General features: G+C 40.9%; 1 protein-coding gene across 1 annotated transcript in view; it reads left to right on the forward strand.

The window, feature by feature from the left end:
• The first annotated feature begins 2,457 nt into the window (after positions 1–2,457).
• The window catches only part of caln2 (calneuron 2), a 40,318-nt gene continuing 21,776 nt past the window's right edge, over positions 2,458–20,999 (forward strand). The window contains exons 1-4 of the mRNA XM_042499456.1: positions 2,458–2,548; positions 5,617–5,795; positions 12,161–12,682; positions 18,429–18,553. Of these exons, the coding sequence (XP_042355390.1) occupies positions 18,436–18,553 (118 nt within the window). The 5' untranslated portion in view covers positions 2,458–2,548; positions 5,617–5,795; positions 12,161–12,682; positions 18,429–18,435. The remainder of the gene's footprint in view (positions 2,549–5,616; positions 5,796–12,160; positions 12,683–18,428; positions 18,554–20,999) is intronic.

Here is a 20,999-nt window from a genome sequence, read left to right on the forward strand (position 1 = left end):
TATAAATTTGGAGAAAAAAAGAGATGTTATAGAGAGTAAGACTCTCTCTCTCTCTCTCACACACACACACGGTCCTCTTGGCTCCTCATCAAGTGTTTGTTTACTGTAGCCCAACCTCTCTGCTCGTCCCCTCTCTTCACTCTTCCATTATTCACTCTTTCTCCTTAGCTTCACCTTCCCCTTTTCTCTCTTCTCCCTCACCTCTTTCTCCCCACGACCTCTCTTTCACCTCAAATCTACATAAACTCTTTTGCCGCCTCTCTTCCCCACCTCTCAGCCGCTCTCCTTCGCCTCACTGTCCCTGCACAACCTTTCCATCCTCTCGTCCCCCTGCTCCTCAGTGATGTTTCATTTACTTTAATCTAATTTGATGTTATTTAATTTAGAGAGCCGTGACTTGTGATGGCTCAGCAGGGATTCGGGGGTGTAGCTCCACTGTCGCATATGTGCGTGTGTGTCCCTGTTTGGGTATGATCACGCGCATGTCCGTGCTTCCGCGGGTCTGCAGTGTGCACACATGCACAGATGTGCCCTTCGGCAGAGCAGAAATGTTTGATTTCTGCAGCCCGAGTTTGTCTCAGAGAAAACAAACTAACTTAGAATCATGCCAAGATGGTCATTACTTATTTACACGGCTGAGTGAGAGTTAGGAGACATCATGAAGAGTCGGATTGAAAGGGTGATGAGGGATAATGTTCAGATAGCCATTGTAGGGAAGAAATGAGGGCTGCAGGATGAGAAATAGATGAGAAGAGGAAGCAGAAGAAGAGGAGTGACCTTGGGGAGGCCAGATAAACAGACGTATTGTGATTTATATGACTTCATGCATTATTGACAAGAGAATTATTAGCTGCAGGGAATGGTCTTCACTTGCAATAATCTCCAGACTGCTTTGACATGGTGCTATATATGCTGGCTATGAAGACAAACGTCTATTGCAAATTTAAATTCAACCCAAAGGATCTGCTCTAAGCAGCAGAGGACAGATTCTAAAGTCTGAGATAAAGTAAAATCTTGGCCGCAAAGTATTTTCTGAAATATGTCTGAGATATGTATCTACTGAAACAAGATGCCTCGGGCACTAAGCTGTTTTATCAATTCTGTTTAACCTGTATCTCCCGTTGTAAAAGAATATTCCTGTGAAAACATAAAATCTAAAATTTCAAAAATTGATTGTAGCCACAAATTTCTCAGTTTTTATTTAACATACAGTTCATCATATAATAACATTGTTCTGCAGTTTATTAGCAAATTATATATAATATTTTGTGTGCAGTGTTGTTGAGTTCCTTTTTTATAATAACAATCAGCAAGTGCCTTTAGGTAGAAGGTATTTATTAGTCATTTTTTAAACAAAGTTTAAAAAACAAAATTACATTTGTCCTTGATCCTGGTACGTCTTTGGAGTATCCAAAAAGATTAGAGAAAAATATAGGATTTGATGACTTGTGTTGTGGTTCTGAGTAGTGTTTGATGTGTGTGTTTTTCAAGTGTCAGAATTGACTCATTAGCCACTGCGTACTCAGAATTGTTTGTTTACTTTGTAAATGATGAAGTTTTGAGCTCAGATGAACTCGTGATGCTGTTAATTTTGATCCCTCAGATTTTCTCAGAGAGCAGCAGTGATGCCAGCAACATTACCATATTGTGAATTAAATGTAATGTAATCGTGTTTTAATTAAACCTCATTTAGGTCTGATAGCAGCATGCGTTAGTGTGTGTGTGTGTGTGTGGGTGTGAAGACGTGTACTACTAACATTATGGGGACTTCCACTCCTCTCGGCGATAAAGTCCTCATAACTAAAATAGTTCAATTTTGGGGTGAAGAACTGTGCTAAGGTTAGGGAAAGTTGTAAGGTTAGTGGTTAGGGCTTAACACAACTGTGTGTGTGTGTGTGTGTGTGTGTGTGTGTGTGTGTGTGTGTGTGTGTGTGTGTGTGTGTGTGTGTGTGTGATGAATAACTCCAGCGTGGGTTTCTATAGGAACCCCTTTCATACTGTGCTGCACTCTCAGTTTTATCTCATGTCATTGATTCTGTTACTTCTTCCATTTTTCTTTCTAATGCTCATCTCTTGCTGTGGGTTTCTATTTACCTCTCCACGGCCTGAATTAAATCAGGTTTGGATGCATGCCTTTACTGTCGCTTGTCATACACAAAGGTACATAGACATTCAGTGATATTCACACAAAATGTGAAATTAAATGGTTATTATTTTTTTTTTAAAATCACTTTGTTGACTCTGTCCACTTACTGTATGTTTGGATGTGTGTGTGTGTGTGTGTGTGTGTGTGTGTGTGTGTGTGTGTGTGTGTGTGTGTGTGTGTGTGTGTGTGTGTGTATGTGTGTGTCTGCATGTGTGTCTGCGTGTGTGTCTGTGTGCTTCTTGGATATAAATTCAGGCTGATCCAAACTGAAACCATTTGGAACCAGACAGGATAAGAAGAATACTGCTGCAGCAGCTGAATTCGCGTGTCTGGAGGGATGATGGACTGGCAGCTGCCTGGCTCAGAAGAGAAAACAGACTAGAACAGCTTAAACCTACCAAGGTGTGAGATTTATTCATGCCTTGTGTGTGTGGGTGTGTGTATGTGTGTATGTTTGCCAGGTTTCCGCTGATATGGGGTTTTTTTGAAGGCTGATTTTTGATATTTTTGCATTGAAGGTTTCTAAAACTGATATTTTGTGCATTACATTTGAGCATTTTCATGATAAGATGTCTATCCGTCAACTTATTTTTTTCCCCTCAGGTGTTAAAAAAAATCTTTAAAATAGCATTTAAACTATCATGTTGCACTAAAACTTTCCCTGAAACCCCATTAAAAATGTAATTGTTCCAGGGTTTAGCAACTCCTATTGAGTGCTGGGGGAGAGTAAATTGAGCTTTTAATTTACCAAAACATTACTAGATAATTAAATGAGGAAATGAGATCTGCAAAGAGCACAAAGGAGGGATCTGTGGATCAGTCATGTCTACAGTGAATGACACTCACTGACAAGTAGCAGGATGATATGTTGTGATACAATGTGTGTGTGCATGTGTTTGTGTATTCCTGAGTATATCCATTTATTTAAGGGAGATGATGACTCACCCAGTAATCTCCAAATTGAAGCACTGTTACATTTTGAGGAAACATCCATCATGTCTCCAGCAGGTGCGCGTAGGTCATCACCGGGGTAGTCACAGTGCCCAGCTAACTCGTTAGCAGTCCTACCAACCTGTCTCTTTGCCTGTCACTACTCCAGAGTTGCCAAAGTAATTCCTAATTTTATGGTCTGTGGACAGCAAGGGCGCCAAACTATGTTAAAGTTACCATGGCTAATGTCATTACAGGCTGTCAAACACACTTTACTGCAGTTATTTAGCTGACAGCTTATAAACAGTGAGCACCTGAAGCTTCATTGACTTTCTCAAAAGAACTCTCAGTGCCCTACTTGCATGCTATATACTAATTCAGACAGTGTTTTCATTATGCAAATACAGCACATTCCTGGTGGGGAAAAACGCTCAGATCAAATATGCTCACTAAGGCGACCATGCAATCTAAAATTGCTCCATTTTTGAGTGTGGTGCTGATGGACACCATTTCCCCATAATTCAGTCTGCAAAGGGAATGGAGGAGCAACTTACAGCTTGGAAAAAAAACTGATGGGAAAATGGTGAATGGTGGTCTGATGATTCTGCCAAAATATCTCAATTTACAACATAGAGTATGTGCTACTCTATTTGTACATAATATGGAATGAGGACACACTGATTGACAGAATAAGGTTACTTCTTTTGAAGACTGCACAGTCTTATCAAATAGGTATCCAGTGATATAAACCTCCCCAGTAATGTATTGTCATCACATTTAGTTACTTCTCACACAGATAAAACATTAGACATTAATATCTTTAAGATATTTCTTCAGTTTTACTTACAAGTACACTATTATTTACTGAAATATCTGTGAAAATTTTAAAACATTTGCCTTGACTATCTTGCTCTTGCTTTGGTGCACCAAAAAGTATTACAGCCATCACAACTCATGAGTTAGTAATGAAGCAGTTACAGCACATTTATGTGTATTTTTGGAATATGTAGTGCCTTTACACATAGCTACCTTACCATGGACAGTATGCCTCTGGCCTTAGCCGGGGTGCTCCAGGCAAAATAATGCAAGAAAAATACATTTTAATTTTCTACTTAGCCACCACAACCTGCACAATTTTATGTCTCTTACCTTGTTTAATGTTTCTGTGCCATTTCTGTGTCTGAACGCAGCATTTGTGTGAAGGTCTCATAAATTGGTGCCCCATAAATGGCATTATGAAGTTATACATGTAACATATATAACTTAACATATAATAACATATAATATATAGACTATTTATATAACACTATGAAAAAACATAGTTGCAAAATGCTTTACAATAAAACCAATCTCATTGAAAACACAAGAACAAAACAAAGTAAAATGTCATCAAAGTAAAAAATAAAATACAAGAAGGCAAAAATCAAGGTAGTAAACAATAGTTAGGACTAATAGGACAACAATAAAATAGATATACATTATAGAAAAAAATAAAAAGATAAAATCAGGATATTCTTTCTAATCAAAGTACATTGTCAGACAGCATTACAGCATCACAGCCTTTCAGAATGGGTGAAATGTATGCCTTTGGGTGCATTACTTTTTGTTGGAAAACATACAAACAGTTTGTGAAAAAGCTTGGTTTGGTTTAGAAAAGGAAACGTGGTGACAATGTCCCATAAAATTACTTAAATTTCACTTGGTGTTAGACAGGACACAAACAGTGGTCTCCTGGGTAAAAGTGTTTGTTTTATCCATCCACCACCCCAACTTGTCATGGGTACTTTCACTCTTTATACTACTTCCCTCTTTACTCTGGTCAGCTCATTTCACATAAAGGCACTCTTACTGATTATGTAAGTTTTACACAAATTACAGGCTCATGATTAAATGGGTTTGTATACTGTTGCATTACATTTTGTTTATGTACAAACAGTGCATGGGAACAGCCTGTAACCGGATATGTATTCATTTTTGTGTTGGATGTGAGGAACAGTTTTGAGACACAAATTTCACAGATTTCAGTTGGCATGATAGCCAAGCATATGGTTTGGCTGGATGACCTTTGAGCTTAATGTTGCTAATGTTGCTTGTTGTATGTCAGGTCCAATTATAGCTTCACCTGTTTACCTCACATGTCTCTTTTTCTGTGACTTCTATTCATTTGCCAAATATTTACATATTCACGTATGCAAGCAAACGCACCATATCACACTTATAGGCTGATTGTTTTAGTATCTCCTAGTCACAGTCCTGGGCACATAGGTGAATGTGAATTAACTTCCTTTAAAGGGGTTTAAATTGGATTTTTGATCATACCTACAGTGTAAAACCCTGGCAGACGGGAACCTGTTATTTCCCCAAGGAAGGTCATCGTTGCTGCAGGACTTGGAATAAGCATGGCGGGGATGTGGAGTGGAATGGATGATGACAATATTTAAATGCTAATGAAAATGAGGCTGGATTTGGAGAGATGTTGAATGTATTATACAGCAGGGTTGTGATCTGAAACCATAATCTGCTTTCTCATGTTTCTGTAGCTGCCAGGTTCCCACTTCATGAGGGAGCAGGAAACAAGATCAAGGCATCGCTCGTCTGCCAGTAGCAACTTTCCTAAGTCGACAGAATTCATATGAGGAGCATTTGAAGTACCACACGCATACGTACAGAAGGGGAACGTGTCTTCTCCGGCTTTACACTGCAACATAAAGACAGAAAGGTACAGTTCATTTCCCATTATCTCCAGTTTGACTTTTATCATCATAAGACTCGACTGAAATCACAAACTTTGCTGCCCTTTAAGATAATTTTTTCATTTTCATAAATACACCACTCTGAAAGAGGCTATTAAAGCAGCACATTATCATCACCTTTCACTGTCGTGGAGGAAATAAATTGCCGTATCTGAACATGAACTTTGAAATGCTAATATTCTTTTTCAGAAGACTGCTGTAGTGTGACCTCAACAGAGACTCTCTCAATATATAAATTCACTTAAGCCTGCTCCTCGTTTTTTGATCTGCTACCGCACCATTTTCTCTTTCTTTTTTAAAAGGTGGACTATTTAACACTGTTATTTCACTTAATTATTGAATAAATCTGACTTGATTTGAGTCTTGGGACCATCACAGATGCACCAAGATTTAAATTCAGCCCCAAGACCTTTTTACATGCATTGCATGTTGCTTCCTTACATTTCTTGGCTCTTTCCACTGTCAACAATCAAATTTTAAAAATCCAGAGTGTTAAGTCTGTTGCTTCAGGCTATATTTTAGTCATGGTCGCATTTATGTAGTGATTAAAGCTCAGGAGGCAGGAAAAAAGCGTATCTCTATTAGTGAGCAATAAATGGTCTGACAGAGCAAACATTACTGGAAGAAACAGGACAGCCACTTTTGATTGCCGACATGACTCCCTGTATTGATTTGCTGTGAGGTCAGAGTCCATGTTAACGTGTCCCTGTGGCTCTATTTGATGGTTTTCCACTTGTGACTCCTCTCTTTATATTTGTGAAGTCGTAGGTTTTGCCAATTGTCACCTCTCTCAGGTCCCTTGGCAAAATCCAGTTGTGAGTGTAAAATCCATGTTATATACAGGGTGAAGTGTATTAATCAGTCAGTCAATGGGTAACTGCAATACAGCTGAATATAAGTCAAGGTCTTTGACTCGCTGAAGAGTTTTCTATTGATGGACAGCACAAAGTAGAGCTGCTGACATTTTGTCATTATGTGACAGAGACTGACAGAGCAGATTTTTTCCCTGTTAATGAAATGCAAATGTGCTGTCTTTTCAGCGTAATGAACGGGACCTAGTAACCCTCCACCTCAAAAAAGTCACTAAATTGGATTTCTCAACACCTGAGAAAATTGTGCTCATCTCACCATGAGATTTAAATGATCACCTGGCCAGATATCCGCCACACAGCTGTGTCCCATTAGGGCAGCAGATGGACTTCAGTAATAAGGCGACCATTAGAGAACAAGGACCTGAAGGGGACCCAGAAGTAGATTAAAATTTATAGTTTTTGATTGTAACATTCCAATATTCCCCATTTCATATTTTGCAATCACTGCTGAAACTGGTTGGAAAAAGTCAAAGTCTACCCTTTAAACCCACTTATAGATGACAAATTAAAGGGAAAATGGTAAAGGACCACAAATGGTTTTTATGAGTATAAAAATGAATCATAAACCTTTTTAATCACCATTATCAGAACACAAAATGACACAAAAATGGTGTCTATTGCTCCAGTATAGTTGGAAAAAAGAAAAAAAAGTCTGAATTAGAAAATACACCCTCCTTTTGTAGCTCATCAATCTCCCCTCTCTGTCCTAAGCTCTTCCCACCGGGGCATATGCATGCGCTTAATACAGTAACCTCTGTTTCCCAAACATTGATTTATTTAATCCTATTTGTACAGTTACATGCAGCTCTTCCTTGCCACAATATGATTTCAAATGACACAAGAATTAGCTAGTTACACATCCCACAGTCCCTCCCCTGCTCCTCTTCTTTAGGAGGAGAGCAGACAGCAGTTTGGGAGACGGACCTTCTGTTAATTGCTCTGGGGGCTTAAATTCAGCCATGTGTAAACACCCAGTGCGAGGTGCCACAGCGGGCTGGTGACCAGTGGCAGCACATGGTCTACCTTCTGTAACGGCAGCAACAGAAAGTGTCCTGATCCGGCGGGGAGTCGGGGCTGTGTGGTCCACCAGAGTTGGATTTACGTTGGTTGGATTTAAGTTGCTGCGGCAGTTTAAATTGAATTGAATTCGGGTGTGTCTCCCAAGCTGCTGCCTGCTCATCTCCTACTGAGGTAGACTGTAATGGCGAAAAGTGAGGCAGAGGACACACTGTGAAGGCCGTGACTTACCAAGCCAATGGCGCGAAGGCCACAGTGTGTCCCGCACCATTAGCCCTCATTGACCCTTGTGGGCTTTTTTTTCCAACCATTCAGCATGTTGAATCAGCGAAGGGGGCGGTGAATGAAATCACTCTGATTGGTTGTTCAGCTCAGCACACGAGAGAAAATAAATAGAAGTGAGAACTAAGTTAAGAGTTAAGAGGGAGGGAGGAATAAAATTGTTACATAATGGTAAAATTGTTTGTCATTTGTTGTTGTTCTTTGGTGAACAGTAAATATGCTTTTTTTTCAATTGGGTTGTGTTGTTAATGTGCCAACTGGCATTAGCTGGCTATCTGGCTTCTTCTAGTTAAGTTTTGGATGATGGATATAGATGACTGCCACCTGTTGGTATGGAGGATTGTCTCTTCTCATGCAGACGCAGAATGCATGTGCTGGTTTGCCATCGGTGACACGGTGACCTGAGGCAGCGCAGTAGGGGGCTTTCATCACTGCTAGTTATCTGATGTCAGCTTGGTGTGTTGTGGCCTTAAGTCAAGGCTCTATTTAATGTTAGCCACATAAATGTGATCTTGAACTGCAGCTGTGAGCCTTTTGTTTTGGTTAACAGAGGCTTAACTATAAGCAATATTTTCTCTCAATCTCTGAGATGGTTTGATAGTATTAATATGTTTTATTTAATTTATTGTCTGACTCTATTTTAGACTATCTTTTTGAGAGGTCTGTCATGCTTTTTCAGGTTGCTTTGCAATGTAGGCTGTTGTTGCCAAAGCTGAAATAACAACTTTCTTTGCAGGATTCTTCTGCATTGAATCCGGCTTTCACCAGAGAGACATGTACATGCAACGCCCTCTCTCTGAAATGACCTGTGATCTGCTAAAGCCTGAAAACAGAGTCAAGAGGATGCGCAGAAATGTAGTGTTCTCTCAGTCCACTTGATTTACAATATGTTCAACATTTATTATGGGATTTTTACCCAATTACGCCAGATTTAAACTGCCTACCCCAACTTTAAGAGACTTAAATCTATATCAGGAGCACTGACGCTGGAGGGTTGTGATGGCTTTTTATTAACTGATGTTATGACCTTCTCCAAGTTGGATTATGTCCGGACCAGGGGGTCAGCATTAAAACATTCTAACAACATAAACAAGCTAAGACAACTGTCACATACTACAAAATACAAAATAGAACAGAAGCGCCCAGTTAAGATGCTTAAAGAGACATGAGTTTCTAAGACTAGATAAATAAAGTATAAACAATAGGCCTACATTTAAAAAAAAAAGTATGTTGCACAGTATAGCAAAGGTCTAGCTCCTGGGTTAATTTGTTATTAGACCTTTAAGGCCTTGGCTATAAGTATAAACATTAAGGAAACAAAGATAACTTTTAACACTTTAAAATATATCCCAGTGATATCTTTGGAATGGCATTACTTAATGAGCTGGACCTTAGCTTAAAGTGTTTTTTGTTTTGCTTTTTTGTTTATTTACTCTGACATGTTTATTGTGTTGGTTTCTTTGTAATAAGATGTCAACCGTATCTTTAAACCAATGACCATAATGAAAGTTTTGGATTTAACTGTGTTGCTCTTGACTTTTTTTGTAGCTGTGTGTGATTAAATACCCTTCATCTTACAGTGTCATAAAAAGGGAAGAAAAAGAAGTTGGTTTTTCCCTTAATTTGTCATCCAGCTGTATATGTTTAATGCACACATGGACAGGAAATTTTGGCTATTTGAAAAGTCATTAAGTCATATTTTGGGGGTGGTGATGCATTATAATGCTGTTATGATATAAGGGCCCATCAGTCCTCAGTGACATTATATCTATCGAATGACATTTATGGGTTTATTATAGAATTAGGGGTGATGTATGAAAAGGGAATAGCCTCTAACTGTCCCTCAAGATAATCTTGGTGCCTTCGAACAAATTCAGATCTAATTTTAACTCACATAAATCACACTCATGTAGTTTAGGTTGTCTGTAAACGTTGACATGAGGCGCATCACTTCACCTTCATCTGTCCTACCTCTGCAGGAGAAAGCATTTCAGCACCATGGACAGCGCCAAAAAAAAATCAGCACCTCAGATATGCATGTGTTAAGAGAACTGCCATTTCCTTAATATGATTTCTGTGAGAACTGAAGGGTAAATTTAATGACTTAGTGTTTTAGATTGACCTAATTTCTCAGTAAACCTTGACAAAATTTCAACACCTCTGTTAGGCTCATTAGATATGCTCACAGTGCAGTTAGGGTGAAACATTCATGAATCCTGTGATATCTTTACTTCTCAATAATGCCTCAACTCCAAGTGACAAACAGTAGTCTATCACACTGTTAAACCGCAAGGCGCACACTTAATGAGCAGGAGGGAGATCGATTGGCAGACTATAAAATCTGACAAGTTGATTTTAGTTTTAAAAAATCTAGGAAGCTAAGGGATTTAAAAAAGTAAGTATAAATACCTTTTAATCTTAATTTATGTGTACATAATATCTAATTGTTAAGTTTATTTAAAATTTAGTTGTATGTACTCAAAGTTGTTGCAAATTAATATTGACAAGTTTCACTTAATCAATTTTTCAGTTTTAGCAGTTTCAGTAAACCAAGTTTACTGGTCTATACATCTGTATTTAGCTGTCTGTAAAGCAGTAAATCATATTTGTATATTTTTAAATATGTTAGGAAACAGAACTTGCCGATCTACTAACTTCATCCTTGGCAAACTCCTTTTTATGATTAAGTTAAGTCAGACTAGCTTTACTGAAGTTGCTAACACTTAAAAAGAACAACTTAATTCCACTTGTCATTTTTAAGTTGCAACAACTTTACAAAATTGAGTAAATACCACTAACTTTTAAGGAAACTTAACAATTATAGACAATGTAAATGTAACAGTGTAAAATTGTTATATTTATTGTCCTTTTTTAAGGCAACCAGTTTCCAAGATTATATTAAATTTTCAGATTTACAGTACACCTCTCACATGATTTCTATGAGATTTAAAGGGCACATTGAATAACTTAGTGTTTTAGATTGACCTAATTTCTCAGTGAACCTCGAGAAAATAATCAAAACCTCTGTTAGGCTCATTAGATATGCTCACAGCGTAGTTAGGATGAAACATCCATGAATCTTGTGTTATATTCACTTCTCACTATTGCCTCAACTCCCAGTAACAAACAGCAGTCTATCACATTGCTAACCCCCCCAGGCGCACACTTAATGTATTAACCCGTTGCAATCAACGGGAGGGAGATCGATTGGCGAAATAAGTTGCTGTAACCACTTTTAATTATAACAGCGCAGCAGCGCGGGAGACACAGTTTTCAACCTCAAGGCTAAGACTGCAATTGAGCTGCTGCGGTCCCACTGGCGGGGGGAAACAGAGGCGTCACAAAGGCTATTACATAATTAGTACGGGGGGTGTAAATGGGATAGTGGCGGGGTATTCTAATCAGAAAACACAGGCAGCCTGATTAGGAGATAACACGGGGGGAGAGGACGTCTAACAGAGGCAAAAAAAGGGGTTTGTGTGGAGGAGAAAACGAAGATTTAGGAGGGATGGGGGGGAGGAAGGGTGAGGGGGGGAGGGGGTATCAGACACACACTGCATCATTTAAGTACTGCGGCTGATGTCATTTCCTAAGCACCATAATTGGTCATCAATGACTCTTAAAGCTGTGAAGAATGGCTAAATGAAAACACACACAAACACACACAGACACAAACACAAACACAAACACACACTCTTCCCCAGGGGAAATGTTGTAGCTTCAGTGATCCATTGAAACCTTAATTGCTCGGACCTAACACCCACCTTCTCTCTCTCTTTCTCTCCCTCTCTCTCTCTCTCTCTCTCTCTCTCTCTCTCTCTCTCTCTCTCTCATACACACACTCACACACACACCTGCGAGCAGGGCAGTTCCCACTGAGCGCCACGGCGTCGCATATCCCCACTCACCTATACACATTCGCACCTCTGCTGCCGTGGGCCCCCATGTGGCCCCTCCCTTCCCGAACTGGACCGATAAATGGGTTAACTCTGTCACCGGGAGTAGCCGAGACAAATGCACGGGGAGCGTCGGGAGATCCCGTCCCATCCCTCCGCTGTTCTACCGACCAAAGCTTTCAACCGGACATCATCCGGTGTTGATTCGACAGATTGAATTTAAATCGTGATTTATCATTTTCTTTTTTCTTTTTTTTTTTTTAGTAAAAGGCGAACAGCAACAGCAGCAGCACCACCAGCTCCGGTTGTTAGACCCAGACCCGTGGGCGGCTGGGTGGCGTCCGTCTGGGCGAGCTGATAGGACGAAGATTTGGCACTCTACCTACCAACTGCTTCATCCCAAAAAATTTCAAGATATGGCGATGAGAAGTGAGATGTAGAAAACGGATGGGAGGCCATTCATGTGGGCTTCAGCTACAACGGACAGTATCTCCCAGCACCACCACCCTCCTCCTCCACACTAACCAGTTGATTTTTTTTTTTATTCTTATAACTATCTAAAAAGTGTAGAGCTCATGACACGCTGGTGAATCCCCGAGGCAGGTCCCACACACAGACTGAATGAGTCCATCTTTTGCTGTCGGACGGACTCCTCAAGAGCACAGTACGGATGCAAACAGACTAAACACATCTTGGCAATTCAAAAGACCCTCAGCATCTCCGCCAACGGTGCTCTAACCGAGCGGGGGGAATCTCACACCGGGGGACCAGGCGTTTCACAGGCAGGTAAGCTCTAACCCGACGGCTAATTAGTGTGCCACCTCTGGGTTGGCGTGTGAAAGGTGATAAAGGTGATTACCGCGACCGCCCGCCCATGCGTCGGTGCCGCTGATGGCCGCAGAGCCGCGCGGGCGACTGCACCTGTTGTAATCAGTGCTGTGCGGAGCGTGCTTGTGCGCGAGCGTGTGTAAACAGACCTCTATGTATGTGTTGACAGTGGAGATGAGCTACGCTGTTTTAATGGCTGACAACGTAATGATGTCTGTGTCTATTTGCATTTCAACTGCTCCCCGAAAATCTCTTTTCCAGCTGTTTGCGTGCGTCGCGCGCGTCAGTACGCGCTGTGTGGGTTTGATCGGTGCGATTAGGTGATTATAGGTCCATCACATGCGCGCTATAAGTGTAATTATAGTATAATTGTCTCAACACGCAGTGGGACGTAAAGCACTCCATCACTATACATCGAGCTTTGTGGCTTATCAGCCGCTCTCCTGTTCACTCAGGCTGTAGCAGCTCACATATTGGTTCTGATAAATGGGGGCTGGCTGCAGTCTAAAGCCCACTTGTATTCATTTTCATTGCCAGATGCTCTGAAACTCCACAGTCATAAAGCGTGATGGCCAAATCTGTCACCTGCCTCACATTCATCATCAGATACCCTGGGGGGACCCGCCTGTGGATGGTAACGGATGGAGGGTGTTACAGTACGTGCGTGGTATTGGGCGGTGTGGGTGCGAGCATTTTTGGCGGGTAGCGCGCATGAGTTTTTTTTTTTTTTTTTTTTTTTTTTAATTTTATTTTCAGACACCCCACTCTCGGTGCAAAGAGGGTGACATGTAGCAGCGGCTTTGCAGGCGGTGTGAATCCAGCTGCGCTCCCTCCGCTGCAGATGCGCTCAGAGTGGCAGACTATCGTGGGTGTCCAACTCTTTTCCCGTCGGGGGGGACTCTTTTAACATCCAACAACAAGCGTCCTTTCAGACCACCTGACTGAAGATCAAGGGCGCACACGTCCACAGCTCCTCTGCCTGGGCTGGCTGGTGAAGCACCAGAGCTTTTCAGTTGGCGTAGCAGCTGGTGGTGGGGTCAGTTAGAGCGTGTTGGATGACCCAGATTGACCTCCGGGAGAGACGGCTGTAGGCGACAAGATGGGCAGCCCATCCAGCACCTCTATTGAGGAAATGTTTTTAGAGTACTGCCTTGATGGGTAAGAGAGAGACAGCAGAGATCACAGCTCTGTGGAGGCTGCCTGTCTTTGCCCAAGGTGACTTCAGGAGGACACTGACAGTGTGACATTGAGCAAAGACAGAAAAGAGAGCTCGTTATAATTTGATTTCCATCAATTGTTTTTTATTATTGATTTAGCTGCAAACCTAATAAAAGCCACGTTATTCTTGGTTGCCTGTTGAAGTAACACATGTCCTTCTTTGATGTGTAAATTTTGTCTGCTGTCCATTTTGTTTGGCTTTGTCTATCTGACACATCACAGAGTTGCAGTTTGCACTCATCCAACACTGGTGCTTCAGCTCATCAGCTGTGGTCCCTCATTATGTTTGGCAGGCGGCATGAGCCTTATCTCTGAAACTGGGGAGGACATGGAAAGCTAACTGACGTTTTAGTGGCTTGAAGTAGGAACAGAATTATTTTTTGATTTATTCTTGTCTGCACACATCTAATGCACACCACAGTCCTTGGATGAAGCTAAATCACACAGTTTTTAATGTTTTGATGGTTAATCAGTGGCTGCAGCAGTAGTAACAACCTGTTTCCTTTGATGTGATGAATACAGGTTGATTCTGTTAATGCTGTTGTCTTGTCTGCCTGCTTGTGATGGCAGCGCTGTGCATGTGCTGTTGGGGAAAAATACTGTTGTGACCTCTCCGCTCTTTTCTGCCATCCCGCTAATGCATTCCTCTCCATGGGGACAGAGGGAGGTGAGGAGAAAACATGATTCTCCTTTCTCCCTATTCCCAGCTTTTGGCTCAATCTCAGTCGCTCCATTTCCCTTCATCCCAGCCTCTTCCCTCCAGTTTTGAGCTTAAATTTGTTCTGATCACCACACTGCAGACTTGAAACTCGACTCCCCAGAGTGCAGGTGACCCCACAGTTCAAACACTGTCAGCCATCCCGCTTTCATTTGGTCCTTTCATCCCCTTCGTACCCCATCCTTCCCCTGTCTCTCTATCACCTGTCTGTCTGTCTATCTGTCTTTCTGCCACTCCTCTTCCTGCTCTCAGCCAGGCGATGAGGCTTATCAGATGGAGGTTTTTTGCTCAAGCTTGTCCTTGTCAGCTCTCATGCCTGTCTCTGTGACAACAGTCTGTGTTTTCACGAGTAGCAAAACCACAATCCAAAAATATATGGGAGGAAAGTAGGGAGTGAGTGAGAGTGGTAGCAAGAGAGAGAGTCAGTGTGTGACTGAGTTTGATGTATGTGTATGCGTCTTTGCTGGTTTTGCCATGAGTGAGTGGGTGTTTGTCAGTGGAAGAATTGTGAGAGCAGATGGACTGTTGAAATACATTCTCATATTAATTTCATATCATATGTCTTATTAATTTGTCCACTGATTAAATAATAGCTAGGTCCCATTTAATTTGAGGAGTTGAAGAATTTGGGGATTTCATCTGGCTGTGGCTTATTTAACAGCCATTAAATGTTCATTTCTCTTTTTTCTTTTTTAAAAATCATTTCTTTTGTCTTTTCCATTAATATAATCACTTGTAAATGTGCTGCACATCAGCGATACATACTGAAAAACTTCATACATCGTTATGTAAATCACATCCAACTCGTCAAATACCGCTGCTTTGTCAGTGATTGGCATCAGATCCCTCCTCTTTGTTAGTGATCTCAACGTCAAGTACAGACGCACAAGGGGACCTTTTGCGGCGGTATGATACGCATTGGACTGTCAATGCAGTGGGCCACAACCCAACTCATCAGTGGGCAGATACCGATGCATTGAGGCACTCTTCACAGCGTTATGAAATGCACTGGCAACTGCCATGGTACAAAGCCACAATGAGACGTATGTCAGATGATGTATGTCACGTGATGTTACATAATGTTCGTAACAATCATAGTCATTGTCAGTCAAGATAGTTTTTCTGAAGGGTTTTACATACGTTTTAAGTTTATTTTTAAAAAGACTCAATGCCTGTAACAAGAACTGCACATTTCCTGTGAAAACAGAAGTATGTATTCAAAAGACACAACGCATGTAACAAGCATAAATTGCTACGTCATTCCTGAATGTCCAAGACTGACACTGTAATCTAACTGGTGATTCATATTTTGATGAGTAGGTCCACTCACAAAGCAGTGACAATTGATGAGTTGGGATGAAAATGCATGGATCATATACATGCAAGCCCCGAACTAAGTTCTTTGGTTTTATTTCAACATTAGGGGGGACACATATGAGATAGGTATAGGGTCTTCCGCCAGGAAATTTTGAGCTTGAAACACTTAATTTCCTGAATTCTGGTGAATTTCTTTGCATCAACTTTTGCCTTTTGCATCAATTTATAGTGCAGGATGTCTTTAGCTTCATTAAACAAAGTCGTCTGCTACTTTAATGTTTTTATTGCCAGGAGAAATGCGCATGTTTTAAATATTTAGGGGGACCTACATGCACCCAACAACATCCATAAGTAAATTTAAACATGTCTGACAAACATGCATGCATTGATGCACTCATAGGAATGTAAACATGGGCATGTATGAATTCATTTGCAATTTCTGCTGAAATAAACATTTTATGTGCATGCATGTTTACATTCATATGAATTAACATTTAGTGTGTATAAATCTGCTGAATCTGCACAGAAGTGACAGCACATTCACTTAGCACCCTAAACAGCTAGATACGCACATTCCTATCATGTTAACTCAAGTAGATGTATGTGTACCAGCACACTCAATGGGCTAATTGGCATGGGTGGATGAGCCAGCTGGGCACAGGCCCAGGGACCCAAAGTGTCCCTGGTCCTAACTTGCAAAATGTCAAATGTCAAATTAACACATGCAAAACAGGAAGAGACTCAAAATGACTACAAACAGACACAAAATGACAAAACAAGACACCACATTACCTCAAGGAAACCCAAAACAACAAACCCTCGAAAAGATGCGTAATGATAACAATGAGATGCAAAACCACTGCAAAGTCTGTGTGTCTTGGGCCTATATAGGAGAGGTGGTGGGGCCCTTTGCTTATATGTGCCCAGGGGCCCATTGCCCCATAATTCACCCATTCTTATTGGTCATGACTAGAAATAAACAACTATTATGAAGTAAAATATGATGCAGAGTTCTCAAAAAAACACCCAGTTTGTCTCTACCTCTCTTATTTCGTAATTTTCATAGCCACATATTTCATAAAAAACTGTTGCTTCCTTTCAAATGTTTATGTCCATCACTTTAAAATAAACTTGTGCAGTGTGATTTTTTTCAATCAGCCTTTCAGTTGTTTACGTCTGCCATTGTGAGAAACTGAAGAAAAGGGCTCTTCTGCTGTTCTGTGTTGTAAAAATAACTGATGTCACAAAGGGGCCACCAGTCTTCTCAGTGGTTAATTTATGTATTCATCTTTATATTAATTTAGTCTCTTGATGTGATATTTCATCGCTGTTATAAGCTTATAGAACTATGTAAAAGCAAAACTATGTAATTTTACACGATGTGCACTTAAACACACCTTTTTGCACATGCAGTATGTCTGCTGTCTGTCTCTGTCTCACGCACACACAGCTATTTTCACACCTGGTGTCCTCTACAGATCACCAGAGCAGACTCTCGCCTGTCCCGCAGCTCTTAACCTTTTACACTGTCTTTGTCTTTAGGCTCAGTCTGTGTCCTGTTCCTCCCTTGGCTCTGATTCACAAAGATCCATGAAGGATTTAATTCTCAAATAACAGAGAAGGGGAGAGGAGAGGAGAGGAGAGGAGAGGTTTATACTTGGACCATGTTTCCTGTGACAGAGACATCCCCACTTCCATCTCTATCTCTTCTGTCTGGCAGCGGCACGCTCACGAAATACTCTCGGGATCTCTGTCTCTTCCTCCCTCTCTATCTGTCTTTCTCTCCCTCACCTCGATAGTTCAGCATGCATTATTGGCAGGAATATTACATGAAGCATATCGCCAGTGTCAAAATGTTACACTGGGAAAGCCCTCAGAGGGGCAACTCACATGAATCAAAGCAAAGAGTCACTCTGATCATGCGACAGAAGGGGCCGCGGTTGATAGATGCCCTGTCAAGCCCTGCAGGTCTCTTGGTGAGGTGTTGGGTGGCAGCTGGGTTCGTCTGGGGGGACAAGAGATCTGAAGGAAAGGATAGCGACTGACAGGACTTTACTGCTTTTTCCTGAACAAAGAGCAAACAGGAGAACGACAGCACGAGAATGATCGCTAGATAATACCAGGTTCCTGATTATACTCTGATGGTATTTATCAGAACAATAACACTGGAATATTTTTTGTGACTCCATTGAATTATAATGTGATTACATAATTTGTCACTGTGAGTCTGCCACAAGGAGACAGCGGTTTCTCCCAGAAATGAGCATGAGGAACAATACAACCCTCCACAGGAGCTTGTGTTTCTAAAAAAGGGCTCATGACCATGCTGCTAGTCTGAATACACATGCACACACTGGGACACAAATCCCTTTTACCTGTATTTTCTCACTCACGTACACACGCATGCAAGTTTATTTAGACTGTGTGTGTGTGTGTGTGTTTGCTCTGCAGGGAGAAGATGCCATTCCACCATGTGCGGGCGGGCCTGCTCTATCCAGACAACTATCTGAGCAGCTCCCTGACGGAGGGCAGCGAAGCCTTCCAGCTCACCAGTATCTCCACAGAGGAGCTGGGAGGTGAGTGTGCTTACAGCGAGAGAGAGAGGGTGGTGGTGGTGGTGGGGGTGCAGAGTAAAGTGTGAGGTACTAGCAATTAATGTTCCACTACTGGAACAATGCAGTTACAACACGTCAATTCTCCCAGGGAAAAGTTTTTCCATTTAGCCATTTTGTCAGAGCTTGACTGGATGCATTGGTTTCCAATTATGGTGCTTAGGAAATAAAATCAGTCACGGGACTCAGAGTGAAGCAGTGTCTGAGAGAAATAAAATACATATGACTAGGTTAGAAGTAGGACACCAATGTATTGGTAACCCAATTCAAGTTTTCAATCTATCTTACATGAAAAACGATGACACCAGCACCCACAAAGGCCTGTGTGATAAATAAAGTATGAAAATAAAACTGCACTTTGGCAGTTTAAACTGAAGGACAGCCATGTGTTGTGTTTGTAAATAACCAATAACACGATTGAAATCCAACTTATTGAATGTAGCCTGTGTAAAACACGAGTCTGTTGTTTCGCTTTCAATGAATGTGGCCTAAGGTTTTGGTTAGATTACAGTCTGAATAATGAAAATATTCATTCATTTTGAAATAACCAGGTTTTTCAGTCCAGAATATACCAACATGCCTGAATGTGATCACTTCAGAAAGGACTCATATGAATGTTTTCTCATGTGAATACAACGCCTTTACAGCTGACAGCAAACAGCGTGACTTTTATTCTCTGTAGCTCTGGCCATTAGTTGTATTAGATATGATAAGATTATATCCAATCAGCAAAGTAACAGATGTGGTAATGTGGTAACAATGCTGAAAAACAAAAGATCCAATAAAGCAACTATCTTAATATCACATGTTAATTATTTCATTCTCTTGAGATAGCAAAGCTCATTTTCTCATGATTATAGGTTAATCTATGCTGAATCTGATTCCAGATAGCAAAAGGCCAATTTCTGGAGATAACAAGATAATTAATCACAAGAAAACAACTTTTGTTTTCTCAAGAGCACATGAAAGTATTTACTTTTATATATTCTGTATATCTCGAAAATGAGTGCCTGGTTCAGTTAATCGCATCTGATTTCACCGTTCAAGAACCTTGTTACGACTGTCCAGCAATTAAAGTACAGTCTGATGATCGCAGATCTGATATTTTCAGCTTAAATCAGATGCTACAATTATGGCAGCCCTCTATACACGCTGTCATGGCACCCCTGACAATAATAATAATAACCATATGATCCTGCAGCCCATTCTCATTCCCAGGTTGTTAAATACTTGTGCTTTGTCACTCCCTTCAGTGTGTGATATTGACGGCAAAGGCAGCCTTTAGCGTTTTTCTGAGACATACCAGGCTTTCAACTAATTCCAATTTAAAGCCATCAGCAGCAATGCTTGATGCTGAGAGCAAGTGATGTGGTATAAAGAGCTAGAAAATCCACATAGCATGGAAGGGACAGGAGGTAAATGGGTCATCCAAAATCAGAATTTCATCCAGCAGACTGCAGTTTGTAACCCATTTGAAACCAGAAGTCAATTTTATTATGTTTTAACATAACATTATGTAACTCGTGTACTTATTGTTCTTATTTATGTCACATTACGTTACATTGTTTCAAAGCGTTACAAGTTACAATATGTTTCAGCGGTGCGTCTCATAGATATGCTAAAGGGTGCCCTGTGCGTATCAAATGCAGAGGGGCGCAACAAAGCGTCAGTATCTGACAACCTGGGAATGAGAATAGGCTGCATCTTAAGAAAACCATATGAAAAAATTGCAAGAACAGCCAGCTTCCTTACAACAAGCAACAAGCATCGGTCCGATCCTCTGATAATTGGCTCATGGGCTGGTTGTAAACAAGGTTAGTCAAATTTCAAACCGTCAAACTTCCTGCTTCAACTTTGACTGACGGTGCCGCAGTCGTGCGCACTTGCACTGCTTTCCTTTGCATTAGCATAAGGGATTATTGGTGTCATTACAGGTGCTCTCACTTTCAGTATTACCTCTAAAAAGAGTGGTATCTAATCTGGCAAAATTTTGTTCATTTTTGATTATCTGACTGCTTGTGTTTTTTGTCCTTTTTAACATATTTAAAGCATTTTTTGCAGAGCTCAGCAATTGCTTTGCTGAGTGCAATTTATTACCATAATCAATGACCAGCATTAAGAAAATCCAAAGAAAAACCCATGTTGCAACAGACTGCAGGTATCCTTTAAATTGTCTTAAACTGACACAGGAGTTTTACTCTCATGCAGCCTGTGTGTGTTCAGTGAGTGCATGACTGACCGCAGACTGACAGATCCTGAAGCATATTGTGTGTGATTACATTTGGGACCTATCCTATGACAACCTCACATGTGCTGCACAAAACAAAGACTTCTACACCGAAATGAGTGCATATATATCTAACATGGGTTGCTATGGAGGGAAAAAAAACAGCTAATCCCGTCAACGAGC

Source organism: Plectropomus leopardus, chromosome 13 (assembly GCF_008729295.1).
Source record: "Plectropomus leopardus isolate mb chromosome 13, YSFRI_Pleo_2.0, whole genome shotgun sequence".
Lineage (NCBI taxonomy): Eukaryota > Metazoa > Chordata > Actinopteri > Perciformes > Serranidae > Plectropomus > Plectropomus leopardus.